Source organism: Castanea sativa, chromosome 12 (genome assembly GCF_040712315.1).
Source record: "Castanea sativa cultivar Marrone di Chiusa Pesio chromosome 12, ASM4071231v1".
Classification (NCBI taxonomy): Eukaryota; Viridiplantae; Streptophyta; class Magnoliopsida; order Fagales; family Fagaceae; genus Castanea; species Castanea sativa.
Window position 1 is genome coordinate 40,922,106 of NC_134024.1, and position 23,100 is coordinate 40,945,205.

Genomic DNA, 23,100 nt, shown 5'->3' on the forward strand with positions numbered 1-23,100 from the left:
CGGATCCAGTGCATTAGATGCATTGGACCTAAACCAAGTCCAGAGTTAAGCACCTAAGCCTTGCAAGGCCATACTCAAGGAAAGATCTAATAAAGCAATCAACAAATCAAATCAATCCAGTGCACTAGATGCACTGGACTTAAACCAAGTCTAGTGTTAAACACCTAAGCCTGGCAAAGCCATGCTCAAGGAAAGATCTAATAAAGCAATCACCAAATCAAATCAAATCAACTACTACTGTTGTCTCACTCTTAATAGACCCACCATTTGATATCTTCAAAGACCTGGGGAGCAAGGAAATTTCCGTGCTCTTCTCTGCAATAACTCTTGATTACATCTGGAAAGCTTGAAACCAAGACATCTTCAACTCAAATATTGGGGCCTAAGTAAGCAATGCCAGCCTCTTCACTCTTTGTTATGGAACAAACTTGGCTACCTCCTACTCCACTCTAGGCACCATGAAGATCAATTATGATGCTGCTCTACATCCAAACTCCTCCCTGACTGGAGAGATAACCTTGTAATAGCCACTACTAAAGAGAAATCTTCGAAAAATCGCAAAATTGCAGTCATGAGCATTGAGATGGGTACTGTACTTGGCCGTCAGTAAAGATATTGAGAATATCATTCTAGAGGGTGCTGCAAGTGCTACTGTACCTCTCATTATATCCCCAATTGGCATGTCTTAACTCTTAACCATACTAGAGGACATTTTACATATGACTAAAGGCTTTTCCTCAAGTATTTTTAGTTGGGCCCATCGCAATGCGAACAAATGCAGCTAATGTAATAGGAAAGTAGACTCTTTAATGGGATGGACTACTACAACCTTCCTCCCCTTCTTTTGGGAGGTAGTATAACACCTCACTCAGTGATACAAAAAAAAAAAAAAATCCTCTTTCCAAGGGATGCCTTTGTACTTTGGTTAGCTCATTTTCTTTTTAAATAATAATCCCCCTTTTAAGATTATCATCATCATCATTATTATTATTATTTAAAAGGGTAGCATTTGTTAAACCAATATGATTATCATGGGATACTCACCAGGTCACTGACATTTGAGAATTTTCCAACAATCATCTTTCTTATTTCAGTAAAAAAATGAAACAGGGTTGATACATCACACATTAGAAGTTAGAACCACTCAAGCTTTATTGTTTCACAGAAATTATACACCCAATCAGGATTCCCCCCAGGCAACATTAGCAATTCAGCACACATCTTCAAATGACTATATACACCACAAACTCTTTAAGAAAGGCAAAGAATGTGAAATCTACAAAGCAATGATATATACTCTGGTATCAACAAAGAGCAGAGCAGAGCATACTGCTTTCTTTAAATGCCCCGGCAACGTTCTCTAGTCTTCACTGCCTTGAGTTTGTACTCACTGATGCATTCTGATTTGTGCTCAATCCATACTGCATCAAATATTACAAAATGGCATGATTACCTATTACTGGCAATCACAAGAGAAGCTCCACAAACAAATAATAACAAAATTGGAATATTTAACAAAATGGCAGTGAGGTTCAAAATTTTTTGGTTCACATGTATAAAAAACATACAGACTAGATAAATGTAAACAAAATGCTGAAAAAAAAAAAAAAAACCTTCAAAAAGTAAATGAATAGTTGACAAGCATGTCCTTGCTTAGCTGTAGAGACAGGGTTAGAACAATCAACTTTTTGAGAAATTATTACCAAGTTATGAATCTCTAGACCTAAAGGTTTTCAAATATGTAGTTCCCTAATTCTTAACGGCTACCCAGAGGGTTAATGCATCTCTATGAAAAACCAATCCAATGGGGAACGCAAGAGGCAGCCCACTTTAGTTTAACCTAAAAGAGGCAAATGAAAAGCAAGTTCTAGTGCTCATGCATTAATTTGGGATGTTTCAAATGATGGAGAGCTCTCTTGGGACCTTGCATAGTCATTCTAAAAGTAGCATTGAGTCTTATTTCATTGCTTATTTGCTGTTGGATCGGTTTTAATTAAGTTTACTAGAGAAAGGGCAATTTGGTAGTTTCCAAAAATCTGGAATGGGCTGTCCCTGGCTGTAACAAAGGCCCATGAGTCTTATTTTATGTTTTGAGTCCTTTTCCTATTTGGTTTAGGAGTTATTAACTCCTTTTTTGTTTATTGTAGTCAATATTATTCATGAGTGAGTTTGATTCTAATAAAATTCCAACAGCTTATTTTAAGCCTTGAGGGTGTGATTACCTTCTCCTACCTAAGTGTGATTGCTTAGGAATACCTAGGTGTGATTGCCTAGTGTTTTATTTATCTTGTTGTCTGTTCCATCCCCTTTTTCAGCCCCAAACAGTCATCAAGAAATCTAAGTATAGTGTGAAAGATCCTACATCAAAATCTCAAGATATTTCTCACAAATTAAATGTGCTTGCATAAAATCTGTACTGATAATTTTGAAATGGATATCCAAAAGCTCATCCTGTTTCCTCGTTTATTATATAATTGTCAACCAGAGAAAAAAATCAAACCTGAGGTGTAGAACAATGACAATTTATTTTATTTTTATGTGTCTCAAAAGTGAAATGGTTATAATAAAAAAATTGTTCCCAACAAAACTATAAGGGAAATCATTCATCACTACCACAACTGGACTGACAACAAGTGATGTAGGACAATGAGCTATTGAAAGAAGATTTGGTGTATGAGGAAATGAAAAAGGCTATAACCTAGGAATCACCACCAAGCAATGAAAAAAAAAAAGAAAAAGGAATCACCACCTAGAGTAGTTTGGAATGAACACCAAGCATATGATAAATATAGGAACCCAAGGAACACCACTTGGGCTTGTTTGGAATAGCCACAAAACACTGGAAGAAAACTTACAACCCAAATTTCATTTAATATGTGATAAAATGCTTACAATAGTGAGTCTAGAGGCCTTTTAATTGGCTCTCCAAATTTATATACAATAGGGAAAAAAAAAAAACTCATAATGAGATTGTATAAGATATGGAAATAAAAATGAAATAAAATTGAGTAATGGGTGAACTGGGCTAGGCTTCTTTTTTCCTTTTTTTAATGGGTTGGGTTGTAAACTTTAGAAAACCGAGTGATGGTGTTTGTCCTTAGAAACTGGATTGAAGGGCTTGGTGGCAGCAACAAGTCACCTTCCACAATAGGCTTCATAGATGTCGGCTTGTCTTGACGGTGCTTGGGAATATTTGGCATGTGGCTTTGTGGTTGAAGTCAATGGCAAAGCCATGGGTCAATGACAAAGCTTCAAGTTGGTGAATTGGTCAACATGTTCCTAGCTAGAAAGGTTCGATAGCAACATGGATTGAATAAAAATGGTGATCACGTTTAGGTTGGCTTCAACTTGTTGCAATCTAGAACCTAGGACTGGGTTATAGCATCAAGGTTTGTTATCACTGTATGTGAGTAATGCATTGGTGGTGATTGGGATTGTTTGGCTTGATGACAGTGGCTAGGGTTCTGTTTCTGTTCTAGCGGGATGACGGGCTATGGTTTTCTCTCAATGATGTGGGCAATTTGGGATTTTTTTGAATGGCAGACTGGGTGGTCAGGTCCATGTTAGCACCACTTATGAATGAAAATTGATCAGTTGAGTTGCGATCATGGGGTGGTTTTGTTTGATTGTGGTGGTTCTGTGTTGTCAGTGATTCTTTGGTGGCTAGGGTACGGTCACAGCTTGGGGGTGAAGGGTAACCACCATGGGTGGTGGGATTTGGGTAGGTTGGGATGAATTGGGGTGTTTGTGGGTGTAGGTCTGAATTGGCTAAATATTATTGTTGTCAGTGATGGTGTCTTTCTTGACTGTTGGTGTCAGAGAGGGGTGATAGATGGATCAATGTTCGCTTTCATACCACAATTTGAAGCAGGACAAAGAACTCTGAATCCAAGACTTGCTGATCAAGGAAACAAAGAAAGAATTTTAAAAAAAAAAAATACTACTTCGCAATTTACACCCTTAAAGTTCGGGGTGCTATTGATTTTTCCCCCTAGGGTTTCAAAATTTAGATTGGTACCCCTATTGTTATGTAGCAGTTTAATTGGAGCCCTTACATCTATACCTGGTACTAATGTGTCAGTTAAATGCAGACTAAGCCTCTCATGTATGTTGGTTGGGCCAATCAAATCATGTCATGTCAATTAAATGATGCCAAGTCAATTAAATAACATAAAAATGTTTAGTTTTTCCCCTTATGGACTTATCTTTCTTTTGGTTTTATTTTTTCTCCATTTTCTCTTTTACTTCTTATTCTCCTCATTCTTTGCTTCACCGGCGAGTCCAGCTGGTTTCTCCAGCTTAATGCCGTGTTCTTCCCCAAATAAACAAACAAACATTTACAAGAAATAAAATAAAATTTGAGGGTTTCATTGGAGAGGGGAGGCAGAAAAATGGATGAGGGAATTGATGAAGAAAATCAACTTAGAGCAGAGCCAGGTGTGATAAATGAAGAGAGATCAGAGATGATTAAAGCAAAGGGGTGGAGTGAGAGGAGGGATTCAAGGTGTGTGGAGTAGGCCTACGCCATCGACCACCAAGGCCACGCTTCTCCAAAGGCCATGTTGCTCACATCCATGATAATGATATTAACCCCGCGTCACCTCCAATCCTCCACTTCCACCATTGTAGAATGGCACAGTTTAGCTGCCACCCAATCCATGTATCTGACCACTCAGTCATGTAGATTGGCCCACTTGATTTTTGTTTGGATGCTATTTTGCTTTGTTGATGAGGAAAAGCAAAGGACAGCTCTTCTTTTCAGCCCACCTTCCTTCCCCTTCTCTCCCCTTTTTCTTTTTGTTGAATTTGAATCTAAGTTGCCTAGTTTGGGTTTGTAACAAAATTAATGAAAATTTTTTAATCTACCCATTCAGCCATGCAACCAACTAGACTTCTGATTAGGTATTATTCTGTTTGGCTGCTGAGAAAAAGCTAAAGAAAGCGTTTATGTTCTTTTCTTCTTCTTTTTATTTTATTTTTTATTTTATAATTTGAATTTGAGTCTAAGAAATTAATTGGTGACCACTTTGGATATGAAACATAATTAATGAAAATTTTTGGATTTGCCTTGGTTATGCTTAAGAATCAAACAAAGATATGCAAAGTAGCAGTTTATTTTTTTGGCAGAAAATTTTGATTTTCTTAGAGAATGAGAGGAGAAAAAGAAAGAAAGAAGAAAGGTAAAAAAATTAATCAAACAAGAAAAAAGAAAGAAATAATTGATTTTAAGATCATATTTTAATTTTTGAATTTTAGAAAATGAGATTCAGGGAGGTAGACCTTTTATTTTGTGCGTATGTGTTTGTTTCCAATGAAAATACTAATTTTCTAGAAAAATGTGAAAGAGTCACTGGCAGGGAATATCTGAAGGAAAAAATTGGAAAATAGATTTTTTTATAAATTTTTTTTTTTCAAAATTTAGTGTTAAAGTCTATATATATTAATAAATAAATAAATAAATAAATAAATAAATAAATAAATAAATAAATAAATATATATATATATATATATATATATATATATATATATATATATATATATATATTCCTGACATGGCAAAATGATGTAGTTTTGAGCATTTTGAGATGAGTTGGTGCTTAACAGCCACTCATTAACGAAAATCTGCACAGAAGGGCTTTTTTTCCAAACCTAAGCAATATTAAGTGTTTGTTTGGAACAACTTATTTAGTTGAAACTGAAATTTTTTTGTTAAAAGTGTATAAAAAAGGTTAAAAAATAAGTTAAATAATACAGTGAGACTCATGAATAGTATCAAAAGTGTAGTGGGACCTATGAACAATATCAAAAAATGCAATGAGACCCATGAATAGTAGCAAAAATAAGCTGAAAGTGGAGATAAGCTGAAGAATTCAACTCATCCCAAATGCACACTAGGTGCACATATTCAAAAATTTGAAACTTTAGGAGGCAAAATCAAAATTACTCATAGAACCTAGCAATCACTGCTAACAGTGAAAATATAAAAAATAGAATTTAAGAATCACCGCCTAGGGTTGCTGGAATCAACACTAAGCATGGGATAAAAAATAGGAATCCAGGAATCATCACATGGGCTTTCTTGGAATCACAACCAAGCACTCAAAGAAAACTACCAACAAAAATTTCATTAATCTATGATCAGCTATCTACAATAATCATCTGAGAAGCTTTTAATAGGCTCTCCAACTTACATCTAACATGGAAAGAAAATAAACTCATAATGAGATTGCATAAGATATGGAAATAAAACTCAAATAAAAAAAATCCCCTTTAATAGCATTAATCAGCATCTATCACTATCAATCAGGTCCAACAAAATCAAGCAGAATTAATAGGTTTATTTTGAAATTCATGCCAAGAAGAAACATACAATAGAAATAAAGAAAATGTAGGTACATAGGATGTCAATTGATCTATGTATTGAGACAGTATAGCTGGTAGTAAGACATGTACATATGCAAACTGCATAAAAATTGGACAATTGATTATTGCTACCTCAAATTTTAGATGTTATATTTGGGATAAAGTTCATGCTATTCCATTTAGACTGTTTGCTAATGTTTTAAATTGCACATATTGGGGTAGACTGCAGGATGCCTGACACATAAGTTACAACCTATTGCGACTTGAATAGATCCTGTTACTGTAATTTATAATTCTCGGATCCATGTCCACAGTCTGAAATCTTAATTATTCAAAGTAGCAAATTCATCTGGTATACTCCATTTCAATGTTGAGAACATAACTTTATTTGTCACAAAAAGGGAAATATTGAAAATAAAAATAAATAAACCTACATTCAGATCAGCTAATATCACGAAGAAAAGTCATAAGCTTATATATGATTAACTTAAGGCTACTATCATAAATAAGATACCTTCTCCCTTATTCGTGTGCTCCAGATGTCCGATTGAGTCCCTCTGCCATCACCCTTGGTTGACCCAGATGGTTGGCTTGATTGTGAATTTAACAGGGGCTCCCAAGTTGCCCTACCATCATAGCCATCTTCAGAGTCAAAGTCAGTTCTCCGAGTAGAAACCATGGCTCGTAACACTATTGATAATAGTAGAGATAATGCCTGAAATTATTACCAAGAAAAATATAAGGAAAAAATAAGATCCAATAAACTGATGATATAATAGACTAGCAATGGCTCACTATACAACCCCATTGGTTGTGGTTATTCTCATACAAAGAAACCTGGTAAGCAACAATTTTGTAGAAATCTCTGATAAATTATCTTTATTGGAGAACAGAAACTATAGAATTTTATTAAATGGAAATAGTTTTCCTCCAAACCGGTTTGGAGGAAACTTCCTCCAGGCCACATGGCAGTTCAAAAGACCATCCTCATGCATTTTTAGTCACATGACTTTCTAATTTAGTAATGTAACTTGTTTAAATAATATGCGTGGATAGTCAAATACATTGCCACGTAGTGGATTGGAGGAGATTTCTCTATACTGGTTTGTAGGAAAACCTTGTCCTTAATAGATACTTTCATAAACATGAAAAGAATTTGCAAGAAAATGCTTTCATGTGGTGTGAAGTTCTGTCACGGCCATCTATATTTGCTTTCAAGAATTTGCTTTCCCTTAATAATGTAGTCAAAATAAAGATACATTTTCACTACCAATTCTTTTTACACACCATGCATATAAGATTTGGATTCTCGTTTTCATCAATTTATTTAGAAATTGACAACTTTTTCATTCCTTTAAACTCCTTAGTGTATGAGCTGTTAATGTCTCATCTCTATTGAATGTCACTAGTTGATCTTAAAACAGTAATACTTCAACTAAAATTTGGTCCCTTAATCCTAGACACTCATTTACACAAATTCCTTCTTCCATGCTTCATAAACTTTATCCTCAAATTGAACTTAAAGGAGGTTTAGATAATGTCTGAGTTTCTGTGTTGTGAGAAGAGCTCCACAAGTTCAACAAACATTGATGAGTAGCTTTTCATTCCACTTTCCATTTATTATGGTCAGATTCCATTGTTTCATCCAGCAAGGAAATCTAGCAGTTCATCAAGAGGCTGTCACCTTCCATAAAACATCCTGGGGTTTGAAAGGGATATAAACTTATTGCAATGAAAATGTGAACACTTTCAAATTCAATTAAGATTAATATCAAGAAAAAACAAGTTTAGAGGGCTTGCAAGCCTTGTCTAATTATTTGGAGCCTATATTGGACAAGATTGGGTGGGCTACATCTTGAGGTTTCAGCTTCCAGACAGTTCCAGAATCATCATTAAAAGCGGGGCATCAGTAACATCCACCAACACCAGGACACCTACTTTACAAAGCACTTAGAAACCCATGACATTATCGGCTTCAAATTGAATATTAAACTGATATCGTAAGTCCCTGGTTAAAGAGGCATTGGATGCATCTGCCCCAACCAGTGTTGGAATTTGGAACATTGTATTCACCTTTTCCATAACTGGCTGGGAGAGTCTGCACAGGTAGAACAAACTTAAAGACGCGTTCCAAAGCAATCAAATTCTAGAACCTAAGGATCTTTCAACGCTAACACAGATGGATGTTCAGGAGTCATCATTCAAAGGAAGAACTGCTGTTCCCTCAAGATATTTACATTAAATGCCAACCGGAATCCAGTACACCATGCTTTGCAGTTGGGTACAGGAAATGAGATGATACTTTGTCCATAATGGTTTTTTTGTAAGATGGCACCATTAAGAAATATTCACCAAAGTAGAAGACAGAGTTCATACGATTTGTTTTGTTTTTAATATATCCATTTTTTTCTCTTTCTTGAGTCAGTAGCTGCTGTATTAACTTATAAATAGAGCAAACAACAGGAAAAGTCAATTACTGCATCCCAAAACAGCATAAAATGTTCTTCGAATGTTCAGAGAAGTTTTTTGTACACATTTACTCCAATAGCATCATCCATTTACATTCTTACTCATGCTTCTATCTAATAACAAAAATTTTTAGTCAGACAAAAGAAAAATTATCTTTTAGAATATAGCAATAACTTTCTGATTGATAAGCCTTCTCTTTTTTGATAGTCTGAAGTTTATTTTCATTGTCTTCAGAAATTAGGAGTTCAAATTTCAAAGATAAGCTTTAAACATAAGAACTATGTCAACCCACCTCCACACCATTAGCACCTAACCAATAGACCAAGAACGGCCATGATAATCTTCATGTGCTTATATTAGTTGACTATGGCACCATGCAATACTCTACAAATTTGAGAGTATTGCTGCCATGATGCTAAGAGTACATCACACAATATGCTTTCCATGGAACTCCTTCAATTGACAGTAGGTCTTAGTCTCTATAACCATGCAATAAAAATCATAACTATAAGTCAACAGTAAGTGTCACACAATACAAACATGATGAGGAAAATATTCCATCATTCTAGAAATTTGCTTCATCAATATACCATCAATTAATTACTAAATATGATTCTTATCAATTAGGCTCATGCATTTACTAAAGTTAGTGGATCTATTATATCTTAGAGTACAGCTATAAATTATGAGAGAGAAAACGCTGAAATACTTCTGAGCTACAATTGGCAAAAATTGATTCCTAAATCCTTGATTAATGAACTACATGATATATGAGCATGTGAAAGATTGATTTCTCAATCTGTTTCCAAGAAATTAAAGACAGATTGACAAATGCCATCCTTAGAGTGGAGAACATACCTGAATTATAACCACAGCAATACCAACCCATTTACAGATATCAATATTTTCATCAATGAAAGATCGAAGGCTCTCAAGTTCACCAGTCGGATCAAATGGAAGATCCTGTAAAGGTAGTAAACATGTTTTATTATTATTTACCATTAAGCATGCCAGATGAAGCCAATGCACTATGCACCTACACATAGCTAATGCTTTTTAAATTTTTTTTATAAGAAATAAATCACCTTTTCCCATTGACGATCAATCGCAATAAATGCCACCAAAGCCGCTTCTAGTAGTATGAGCACAGTGATGAGGACCGTATACTAAAATTTTCAAAAGGTTAAGGGGAAAGACACAAGAAACAGGCTTACTAGCAAAAAATACAAAAGTAAGTGCTCAAAGGCACACATTACTACACTTGCATCAAGTTCAATGATCAAAACGAGTTTAGTTCACAACTTGGAACATAAGGAGATTAATTTTTTAACCAAAATAAGCTGGACAAAGAAAATACATAGAGTTGAAGGATACAAAACAAAGGCAGCAGCCATGTATTACTTCAGCTGCAATGCAACCTATGAGAGTTAGGAAACACAAGAGAATGCCCACTCCCATGAAAGAGTAGATGAACCTGCCACAAAAAAAGAAGCACCAAATTTTAATTCCAAGGAAGAATAAACTGCCTAGTTGAATCACTATCACAGTGAACAGTAACTGGCAGTGAAATCCCAGCATAAAATCACTACATTTATTACAACCATCATATATTATAGAAGTCCCACCAAATTTCTAGACTTGTGATTGTGAATCACAAAAACCACCAAAATGCTAGTACAACACAACACCACCCATACTTCAATAAACACTCTCACAAGTAAAACACATACAACTTTAATTCCGACAAAATAAAGAAAACCCCAAAATATCTACAATAGCAAGCATTCACAAAATAATATATACTTCTAAAAATAAAAGGAAAAAGTTAAAGCTAGCTACTACAATAAGCTTACAAACTAATGTTCTAAATAATGATTGGGTGCACTCAGGACAATTATTAATAAAATAGAAAAATATGTCAAAACACTAATTGCTTTTTTCTTTTTTCCATAAAAACTTTCCTAAAATGGTTCATTAACACTGTTAACATTTCAGCATCACTCTAAAAGGAAATGCTAAAAATTTCAAGCTAATCAATTCGTTTCCCTAATTTCTAGAACAATGAAATTACCATAAGAAGCTAGACGTACTGATAGTTACAGCATTGAATTTAAGACACCCATACCAACTTCATTTAATACCCAATATTCTATTTCTGATAAAAAATTTAAATACCCAATACAAAATGAAAATAGTTTCCAAAAATACAATTATGGGTCAAACTTCAAATACCCAAATACAAAATCAAATTCAAGAATGAATTACCATGGAGCGGGAAGCTGAAAGGAAGTGAAATCGGTCTCAAACCCGAACCCGCCATCGAATCCGGAAACCATATCGGCCTCAACCTCGAGTTTGAAACCCCTGGCTTGGTCAGAACTAGAATCGAAGAAAAGGGATAAAGAAGATGAAGATGGAGATGGAGCTAAAGGTGCTGGTGGCGATGGTGATGGTGGTGATATGGGAATGTGATGATTCCACTGGTTGAGCATCCAGACTGAGTAGACTATGATCGAAACCCCGACGAAAGCTTGAAGGAAATTCAACAATTTCAGCACGAATGCTAAGGAAATGTGGCAGCAATTGCGTCGCATTTGTGAAAATTTGGGGATTCAGATGGGGAAAATAATTTATGATTGGGCTTTGAAACCCTAACCCTAATGAGAATTGTATTTTCTGGTTTTGTTGTTTTTGCTTTTTCTGTGTTTTTGGTTTGGTTTTGTTTCTTTTTCATTTTTTTCCTTTATTTTTTTAGAGCATCTTGTTATTACTTTTTTTTTTTTAATTATTTTTTCTACGAGGACATCTATTATTTGGTTGTTTTCCACTTTTCCTTCTACTAGATTTTGGAAACAATTTTAGAGTTTTTTTTTTAATAAAAAAGGAAAAGAAAAAACAAATATCATATTTCCACATGTTTTTTAAAAATAAAATTTAAAAAAAAAAACCTAAAACTTGATTTTTTTTTTTTTTTAAGGAAAGGTTTACTTTCTAGATTAATATTTGGAAAATATTTTTATACAACATGTTTTCTTCAAAAGAAAATAGTGAGTTTTTTTTTAAACATTTTAATTTTAGTGACATATTTTTTACACAATTTTTTGAAACATAAATACTATTCTTACTTCTTAGATCTATATTGAGTATATCTAACATTTATAAGGGTTTTTTTTTTTTTTGGTCTAGTGTCCTAATTTTCTTAAAAAAAAAAATGGATAAGATTGTTTTGAAGACATAGATGAGTTAGGAAAGTGTCCTATTTCGTATACATTTTAAAAGGAGTTGAAGATATATTTTTATCGGGTTGTTCTCAAGTTTTTTTTCCTGCTAAACCTAAGATTTAAGAATATTTTTAAATTACATAAAAGTCAAGTCCAAAGAGGGGAATCCTCTTCTATACTACTATTTAAGGGGGTTTTCTTTATTTGGACTGTACTTTTATGTGATTCAGAAATACTCCTAAACTTTATGTTTAACGATGAAAAAACTTGAGAACAACTCAATAAAAATTTATCTTTAACTCCACTTAAAATGCCTACAAAATAGGATACTCTATCCATGTCTTCAAAACAAACTTATCCAAAAAAAAAAAATTTATACTACTATTTAAGGAGATTCCTTTATTTGTTTTGGACTTTTATGTGGTTCAGAATACCCATAAATTTTATGTTTAACGGGGAAAAAACTTGAGGACAACTCGGTAAAAATATATCTCCAACTCCACTTAAAATGCCTACAAAATAAAACACTCTATTCATGTCTTCAAAACAAACTTATCCACAAAAAAATAAATAAATAAAAGGGAAATTATTACACTAGTCTATACTGGAGTACTATTTATGGGGCTTCCTTTGTTTGGACTGAACTTTTATGTGGTTTAGAAAAACTCCTAAACCTTATGTTTAACAGGGAAAAAACTTGAGGATAATTCGGTAAAAATATATTTTCAACTCTACTTAGACTGCCTACAAAATAGGACACATTATATATATTTTCAAAACAAATTTATCCAATTTTTTATTTAAAAAAAAGGAAATTATGACACTAGACAAAAAAAAAAAGAAGCCTCATCTGCACGCACAAAATGCGTATGATGAGACTAGCATAAATGGTATAAATTAGTAGCTTCTTAGAAAGAACTACTACTCTTTGTGTTGTAAGGGCACCAGTCAGATTTTGGTTTTAAAATGTAAGAAGTTACAGATTGATAATGGCATTTGAATTTGACAACTAATAATGTAGAGAGTTTGCAACGATTTTCGATGGATGTTGAGGGATTTTTTTAAAACAATTTTTTGTTGTTTAGTAGTTTTATAGGGAGGAAAATGATAAGAAAAGAAATGGGTGATGACTAAACAAACTATAGGGTGCATTTTCAGGTAGGTTAAGAATTTGTAACCTTTGACTTAAAACTCGAAAATAATAATGACACAAAAAAGATTTGTGATTGTAGTCAATTTGTTAAAGATTTGTTTTCTTGTTTCCTTTTCTGAGCTAGATGTCTAGATGATTTATTTTCATGTGATTAATATTTTTATAATGGCTTTAATTAATAATTAAGACCATCAAAGGGTATTGGTTGAAGAATATTCAAATTGGATATTCTCATGTGCTCTGATTGATACAGAACTAGAGAGGTAGAGAGGTATGGATTATGGACTATGGTTTCTAAAACTTCTCTGGTAGTGATCGGGCTAAATTTTGCCATTATTTTGCCCTAGAATAGCCCATCACAGCTCACATGATGGTGAATCAAGCTAACACAAGAATCTAAAATTTTATTAACAAAAAAAATTCTAAATTTTTTAGCACATGACAATTTGGTATATAAAAAAATAAATTATGTTAATTTGGTTGAAATCTAATTAGGATGCCATACAAGTCAAAAGTAGCCAGTGTATATATATATAAAGAAAATTTTAATTAGTTAACAAGAGACACGTAATAAGAGGCCATGACCATAAGACTGACCTCCCAAAATATTCATAGAGAACTGTTTTCCTTTTGAGAGTTTTACTTTACGGTTAAACATGTTTTGATGTTGGGTTTGAGTTTCAAGGATACCGCAGTAGAAGATAAGAAAAGTTCTAAAGTATCAACCAAAAAAAAAAAAAAATTGATCATATAAAAAAAAAAGACTAAAAAATTTTAATTAGTTAACAAGAGACACATAATAAGAGGCCATGACCGTAAGACTGACCTCCCAAAATATTCATAGAGAACTGTTTTCCTTTTGAGAGTTTTACTTTACGGTTAAACATGTTTTGATGTTGGGCTTGAGTTTCAAGGATACCGCAGTAGAATATAAGAAAAGTTCTAAAGTATCAACCAAAAAAAAAAAAAAAATTGATCATATCAAAAAAAAAAAAAAGACTAAAATATACTTGTGTAGTGTAGAATTCCAATCCTAGAAGAGAAGGTCTCTCGTGTTGGACCGAAGGAAACCCTAAAATCCCAATTTTGTTATAAAAAAAAAAATCCACCACTAAAATTAACGAAGCACCTACTATCACAATTCACACCCAAACCTACGCTCAATTTCACAATTGTTGGATTGTGGGGCCAAATATCCACAATGTGTGCAATGATTTTTGCATGATGTGTTCTCAAAAACTATCTTCCAACCTAATTATCTAAAAATTGTTTTCACATTGTTTTGAAAATAAAAATATTTTGACTCCTACTAGATGAGCGCTAAATGATCCAATTGTCCAAGGATTCTAGCCTTTTACCCCTATTTTGAAAAATATTTGGCAATATGTCCCTGTTTTGAAACTATTTAGGTCAATGCCCCTGTTTCGAAACTCAATTGGTAGAAATTCGAGTATGGGGTGATCAAACTTTAATAAAAAAAAAAAAAAATTTGCATGGAACTCGAGTTTAGGAGCTCGAGTTCCATGCTTATAGTTGCGTTTTATAAGACATATAGCGGCGTTTTATATGGAACTTGAGCTCTATGAACTCGAGTTCCATGCAATTTTTTTTTTTTTTTTTTAGTTTGATCACCCTAAACCTATAGCTGCGTTTTATAAGATCTATAACATCGTTTTATATGGAACTCGAGCTCTTTGAACTCAAGTTCCATGCAATTTTTTTTAAGTTTAATCACCCCAAACCTATAGCTGCGTTTTATAAGACCTATAGTGGCGTTTTATAAGATCCTTCCCCCCACCCCCCCCCCCCACCCCAAAAAAAATTATGTTAAAGTAGAAAGTTGTATATGTGTTCCACATAATAGGTTGGGCCAAAAAGCTCTCAGCATCATCTCTTATGACTTTATTGTCTTGTGAGCACAAAATTGTGAGATTTGAGACATAAGATTGGCCTTCACTGAAATGAGCTTTGGGAATCAGGGAGGAAGTAATTTGTGGGAGAGAGAAAGTTGTCATATTGGTGCATGATAAGCTTGTTATTATGCTAAGTTGCTTTCTTTCTGCAGTGATAACACTTTCTAAGAATACTCTCTTGGCTCTGTTTTTTCTCTGCTATGATTTTCACTGAGGTTTTCGTTGTGAGATGTAAGCTATCATGTGTAATTGTGTTGTGTTGTCCTTTGTGGGTAAGGTCTTCCCTTCCTTTTTTGTTGGTCCCCAGAGATGCTAATAGGGTAGTCCACTCTTTAGCAAAACGGTGTTTAAAATCTAAAGTTACTGGCTATTTTGGGGCTGTTTCGCACTGTTGTTTAAACAACATTTTTCGATGTTTAAACAACAATAACAATTTTGACACGTATTTTTATAATATTCAAACACATATTTTCACAGCACTGAAAACTGAACAACAATACTTAAACACTGCTACCAAAAGGCCCTTGATCTTTGTAATTACCCTCCCTATTTTGTTAATATCACCAGGAAAGAGGCTAGCTCTGTTGTAGTTATTTGATTTTTTTTTTGGCGAAAATACCATTTTTGTCCCTACATTTTTAGCCTATTTCTACTCTGGTCCTTATTTTTTAATTTTACCGCTTTTAGTCCCTATTCTGGAAAACAAATTTCGTTGTGGTCCCTACCATCATCTCAGTGACAAAATTTTCCTACATGGCAAACGATGAAATAAAATATTACTTTATCATTGCAAATGTGTCAGCCCAAGCTCGCCACCTCAACTTCCCGCCATTAAGAGACCCACGCAAGCTTCACGTGACCAACTCCCTAACAAACCTACTTATGTGATCCTCCCTAACTCAAATCAACCACACCTAAATCCCTAAATTCAGAAAATTATGTTTTCACTCTTGCACCATACGCATATCCTAACCTTGAAGAAAGTTGTCATCTGAAATTTTGAGCGCTCTTACACCGAATCGAAGTTGTGATTGTGAATCTAGATTGGCTGCATCTGGTATGTTCTCTTTCTCTCTCACTATTTTGTTCTCTCTCTGTCTCTCTCTTTATAGCTTGGTGTAGTAGACACTGTTATCAGGGACCATAATGTTGACTGTGATAAAAAATGGTATCTTTTTGTTGGGTTTTGTATTATATTGCCATATTGTTTGGCTGTATTCTATCTTCCTTTTTGAAAAATGGTTAGGTCCATGTGTTCCCTCTGATGTTGTTTATGTGGTTGGTTTTCATTTGTTTATTATTAGTTCATTAGCTTAAAAAATGATTTTGTTGGTATTTGTATTATAGTGTTTGGTTGTATTGTGTGTTCCTTTTCAAGAAATATTTGGGTCCATGTGTTCCCTCTGATGTTGTTTATGTGGTTGGTTTTCATTTGTTTATTAGTGCATTAGCTTAAAATCATATTTTTATTTTGAAAAGTCAATAACTGTGCATTAGTAAATTGCATACATGAAAGATGGATCACTTTTTTACTCTGCATGTTCACCATGGTGGAGCATTTCACATGGGACCCTCAGGTGTATGTGGGAGGGACAGTAGACCAAGTAGAGAATTATGACCCAAATAGATGGTCAAAAGTGGAGATTAAGGCTATATGTAGGGAGTTTGGGTACAGAGAAGTTGATAGGCTTTGGTTTCAGATGCCTGGTGTGAACTTAGAGCATGCAAATTTCCACCCGGTTGTAGATGATGATTCTGCTATGTTCATGACAAACCTAGTGAAGCGTTATGGAGAGATTCACATGTTTGTGGAACATCCAGTGGATAAGCCTATTGAGATGGAAGTGGAGGATGTTGAGCCCTTGGAGTTTAGAGAACCTGGTGAAGTAGACCCTGCAGATGCTTAAGCCTTAAAGGTTATAAAAAATGAAATTGATGATGAATTTATGGTGTGTTGCGTAAGTAGTGACAGTGATAGAGACATTGATAATGATAGTCCAAGTGAGCATTATCATGAGCATGCAGAGTACAAAGATGATTCTGACCATAGAGCTTATGATGACTACAAATTTGATTACCTAAACTTTGGTGGAGATGTTGATGATGACCACAGAGATGTTGAGGATGAGTATAGACTTGATTTTTCACAGTTTGGAGGACATGATGAAGTTGAGTTTGATAATGCTGACCAGGGTGAACTATTGGAGGTAAACGCTAAACAAGTTTTTGCTAGGAGGGCTGGCAAAGAACCTTTGGCTGAGGACCAACAATACAGTTGATGGTCAAATAGAGGATAGTAGTGATATTGAGGGAAGTGACATAGAGGATGAGGCAGAATAGCAACCATTGAATATAGGTAAAGATAGTGATGATAGTTGAGACCAATAAAGTGATGAAATTGAGGTTGAATTAGGCCCAAGGGGTGCTGGTGTAATGAATTTGACTATGAGAATGAGGAGTTACTTAGCCTTGATGAATCCTCTTCTGACAGTGCTCATGCAGATGCTTCAAGTGATGATGACAATCCATTTGCTGAGGTAGACACCTCCACTAGGACGAGCAAGTTTCCAATATTTATGCTAGTGGCCAAGGTTGAGCATCTTAGGTTTGAAAAGGATATGATGTTTATCTCACCTAAGCAATTTAAGGAAGCAATAACTAACTATACCATCCATGGAGGTTGGGGTATTAGGTTTGTTAAAAATAATTTGCTCAAGGTGAGAGCCCGTTGCTAGCCAAGGTGCAAGTTTGTAGCCTACCTTGCAAAGGTGCCAAGGGAGAAGAGCTACATGTTAACAACTTTGAACATGGACCACACATGCACCAAGAGTTATAAAAATCCAAGGTGCACAACATCATACATTGGGAGGAAGTTAGTGAAGAGAGTTAGGAGACAGTCAAACATGAAACCGAAAGATATTCAGGATGTTGTGCATGAGAAGTTTGTGGTGAATAAAAGTGCGGGCAAGGCAAGCAGGGCTAGGGATAAAGCTCAAGAGCTTGTTGATGGTGCTTACACAGCACAATTCAACCAACTTTGGGAGTATTATGAGGAGTTGAGAAGGTGTAGTCTAGGGAGCATAATATTGATAAAGGTGTATACCTTCAATGATGATGACTTGGTAGCTGAGCAGCTGGGTTGAGCAGCTGGGCTTAGCAGTTGGGCTTAGCAGTTGGGGTACCATATTTTGAAAGGTTGTACATTGTCTGGAAGGTTGTAAGAAGGGCTACTTGGCTAGATGCAGGCTAATCATTGGACTAGTTGTATGCCACTTGAAGACCAAGACAAATAGGCAACTGATGTTTTCTATTGGCAGAGATCCAAATGAGGAGCACTTTCCATTTGCATATGCTGTTATTGAGATTGAAACCCAGGACTCATGGACTTGGTTTCTGAATTTATTGCTGGCTAACATAGGTGATGGCAAGAGATAAGTGTTCATATTTGATCAACAGAAGGTGTGTACTTCCCTTTCACATGCACTTCCTAATTGTTAATGGTAGAAGTGTTAGCTTTTAACATGCTATAAATGTTTATTTTTGGTAGGGACTAATCATTGGACTAGTTGCATGCCACTTGAAAACCAAGACAAGTAGGCAACTGATGTTTTCAGTTGGCAGAGATCCAAATGAGGAGCACTTTCCATTTGCATATGCTGTTACTGAGATTGAAACCCAGGACTCATGGACTTGGTTTCTGAATTTATTGCTGGCTAACATAGGTGATGGAAAGAGATAGGTGTTCATATTTAATCAACAGAAGGTGTGTACTTCCCTTTCACATGCACTTCCTAATTGTTAATGGTAGAAGTGTTAGCTTTTAACATGTTATAAATGTTTATTTTTGGTAGGGACTATTGCAAACCTTTGTTGACAATAGACCACAATATGAGCACAGAATTTGTTGTAGGCATCTATATAATAACTTGAGGAAAAACCACCCTGGTGTACTTATTAGGGACCTGTTTTGGAAAGCTGCTAAAGCCACTTATCAACAAAAACATGAAAGGGCAATGAATGAGATGGAGGTTGATGAAGATGCATACAAGTGGTTGCAGTCTCACTAAACCACTATATGGGCTAGGCATATGTTCAGTGGTGATGGTCAGAGTGACACAATCTTGAATAACATGTGTGAAAGCTTCAACAGTAGGATACTGAAATTTAGGAGCAAACCTGTAATCACAATGGTATGCCACCTATACAAATTACTGATATTTGTGCTTTGTCATTGTTTCATGAAGTCTATGTTATATAATTGATATTTTCCCCATTTCTGTATATGTGCTTGCAGCTTGAGTACATTAGGCTATATCTAATGACCAGATTTCAAGTTTACAGGGAAATGATTAAGGTAAGGAAGAGACTGTACAAGGAGAAGATGGCTTGCAACAGGTGGCTAGCATGTTGGGCTGGGCATACTAAATTTGAAGTGAAGAATGGCTTGGAGAGTTTCACTATGGATTTGGTTGAATACAAGTGTAGCTGTAGGAAGTGGTACACCACTGGCATACCCTGAGCCCATGCCATTTCTTGCATCTTTTTCAACAGGGAAGATGCTGAAAAATATGTTAATGGCTGCTATAAAAAGTCCACATACATTGCATGCTACAACCCTCTCATTGATCCAATTAATGGCCAGAAAATGTGGAAACCCAGGGGTGCTTCCTATGTACCCACCTATCAAAAGAAGACCTCTTAGCAGGCCTAAGAAGAAGAGGGCTTAAGAACCTGATGAACCTAGAAGTCACAGAAAGAATAGGGAAATAGGCATTTCCAAGCAATGCAAGTCTTGTGGGAAGTTAGGGCACAACATGAGAAGTTGTAAGGGAGAAGTAAGAGGGAACTCCTCCCCCTCTTGGGAGTGCAAATCAACCCAGAAGGACCACTAGAAGGGTAAATTTACTATGTCATGCTCAATGATTATAGGCTGATTGTAGGTTGATTACTTACTTAATGTTTGGTTAATTGTAGGCTACTAGGGATGGTAATGCAAGCACACCAGTTGTTGGAACACCAACCTCCAATGTTGAGCCATCTGTACAAATTGCACCACCAACCATCCCACCTAATGTGTTCACAAGTGCACCTCCACCCTCAGCTAATACCAAACCCAATTCAAGGCAGAACAGACAAAAGAGGAGGAAGGCAGTCACCTTTGAGACACTCAATGCAACCAGAAATGCAGCAAGATATATGGAGGCAGTGAGGTTTGCTAGAAGCTAGTCTTCTGGCCATGGTCCTAGGAGATGATGTGCCCTGTATTTAGTAACCATTTTTTGTTATTTATGTTGCTTGAAAGATGGCTTTTTGGTACATATATGTAAAGCTTGAACTAATTGACTGTAAAGCTGAACTATTTGGCTGTTTTGGTGTGAAGCCCAAACAAATTGGTTGTAAAGCATTATCTATATTGGTTGTTTTGGTGCATTGTGTTTTGTTTTGATGTGGTGCACCAAAAGTTGACACATTGATTAATGAAAGGTGATGTTAAGCAATAAAGTTGTTTTGAAAAATGATGAAAAGTGCTATGCTATTCTATGTCTCTTTATAGTTGTTTTGATAGTGATTCCAAGACCAGATTGTAAGCCCATAGTTTTCAACCATAACAGGTCATAAATGCATACATGGCAGGTACAACAATTGGTAAAAATTGATGCATTCATGATGTTAGCTTCACATTTTCAATCATACCATGTCAATGATTCATACATAACAGGTACAACAACCCTTAAAGTGAGGAATTCATGTTGAAAGTGATGTTGAGAGTGATGTTGGTCCAACAAACTTGCAAGTGGTGTTGGTGAAGCTAGGTCCAAAATTTCAACCATTACTTGTCAAAAAATGCACCAGACATAAACATCACAATATAATATTAATAAATGTAAGCCTAACAACACATCAATTATTAATAAAAATTAAACACACTGCCATAAATATCAACTAGTAGTTCAAATTACAGGTTGAATTAGGTGTTTCCAATTCTAATTGGAAACATACTGCAAAAACATACAACCACATGCCTTTAGCTTGACTAAAGCATACCACCATTTTCCAACACAGAGCAACACATAACACCTCCTACCAAACTGCCAAAACTTACAAACAAACCTACACAAAATGTTTGGCCTTTCCACTAAATCCCAACACTAATTCCTACCCACCTCTCTAACCATGTTCACCCAACCTATCTAACAAACCAAAGATAGGACCACACAAAGCAACATCCCACATATCACTAGCGACATCCCCAAACAGAGCAGCAACCTCTTCTCTCTCTTCTTATAGCCTACAACCTTAGCTTCAAGTGTTAATATTTGTGTTGACACCCCATTTTGCAACCTACATTTAACCTCATATGGAGGGTAAAAGGGTAATTTCACCTTGGTAATATGCATCTTAATTTTGGTCATTAGATCCTTAATCTCATTTCACCAAAATGATCTTGATGTTGTAACGATCAAATCGATTGGTCATAAGCCCTAGTCGGACCATCAGATTGAAAGTTAGCATCAAATAAATTTTTAATGGCCGAGATGCACTGTCACAAATTTAGTCCGACTATATGTGATTATGAACAATTGATTCTAATTGGTTATAATTATAATCAATTTGAGATTAATGACGTGTCGTAATTTGATTGGGTAGGACTACATTTTATGGTAAGGTTGCACACACCTAATTAGTTAGATAGTCAAACATTAATTATTCAATGAGTAATTTGTGCAATTATCTTTTAATTAGGGCAAATTTGAAACTAATTAAGTCTGAAATGGAAGTGATTGGAGCCTATTAATGTTAATTGGAAACTAATTTGGGAACTATTAACGTTAATTGTGCTGAAATTATTTTCTAATAAATGACCTCTGCTTACAATTTCGTTGATATCTCTTAGAATATTTTGAATCTGTGAATGAGGTTAATTTTCCCAGAAACTAGACATCCGGGGCTTCAATTTGAGCACAAGAACGAGACAATTCCGATCATATTGAGTAAGATATGATTTTTTGAATTTGGTTCTACAGGCTGTTACAGTAGTTATGGAAAAACCGAATTTTGCTTACTCCTCACTTTCACAAATCTTTACATTTAATGCACCAAATTTCCCCAAGGGCTAAAATAAGGTCTAGGTTTATGAATCTTTGTCAACCCTCATTAAATGACTTTCCATTCATATTTTCTCCACCGCTACTATATAAATTCCCCCTCTCCTTATTCCAAGAGAAGACAAAAACCCCATCTCTTCTCATCTCTTGAGTTCTAGTGAGTTGAGTAGTCTTGTCAAATTTTGGTCTTCCTGAGACTCAAGGTATTGAGTGAGACTCACTCTGCCTCTCCTAGCTCTTTTTTTCCTCCACTCTTAAGACCTCCAGTTTCCTCATCCACCGTATGGATCTTACATGAAGGTATAATCTATTTTCCTAACTAGTTTTTTATGTTGTTATGATGAGAATTTAAGATTAAAACATGATAGCAATTATTTAAATTCTCTTGAATATGTTTGATTGTTCTTATATGTTCTTATGTATTCTTCACATGTTCTTGGTTGTTCATCACATGCTTATGCATAACACTAGTTTTAATCTTAAATCCACATCAAAAATATGAAAAACATGTTTGTTTCATAATTCTTTCAAATTCTTGAATCTAGGATATCACCATCCACATACATTCACTAGAATTCATTTTTCAATCCAAATGCAATGCTTAATAAATTGAATTAGGGTTTATCACATGCACACACATTAAATTCAACATGTAAATTGATTGACATATTGGATGATATGATATGAATGTTGGCCACCATAATCTAGAAGACCGGTTTCACCGGGCAAGGTGGGTGTTTAACACCTTCCCACCTTGTAACATAGCCTCCGAGTTTAGATCAAGAGATGATAGATCATTGCTTATCCTTGTAATTTTCAGTTTCTAGGTTGTAACTAGGAAACAAAGCTATGTACTTTATCTTAGATTGTATCTA

The 23,100-nt window shown here is 35.0% G+C and overlaps 1 protein-coding gene across 1 annotated transcript; it reads right to left on the reverse strand.

The window, feature by feature from the left end:
- Positions 1-1,065: 1,065 nt before the first annotated feature.
- Positions 1,066-11,562, reverse strand: LOC142619867 (tetraspanin-18). Its single transcript, XM_075793206.1, has 6 exons — positions 11,098-11,562; positions 10,207-10,306; positions 9,918-9,998; positions 9,691-9,795; positions 6,878-7,078; positions 1,066-1,421 (listed from the first exon to the last, which is right to left on the reverse strand). The coding sequence occupies exons 1-6, from the start codon at positions 11,424-11,426 to the stop codon at positions 1,368-1,370; spliced, it is 870 nt and encodes a 289-aa protein (XP_075649321.1). The 5' UTR covers positions 11,427-11,562; the 3' UTR covers positions 1,066-1,367.
- Between the last annotated feature and the right edge of the window lie 11,538 nt (positions 11,563-23,100).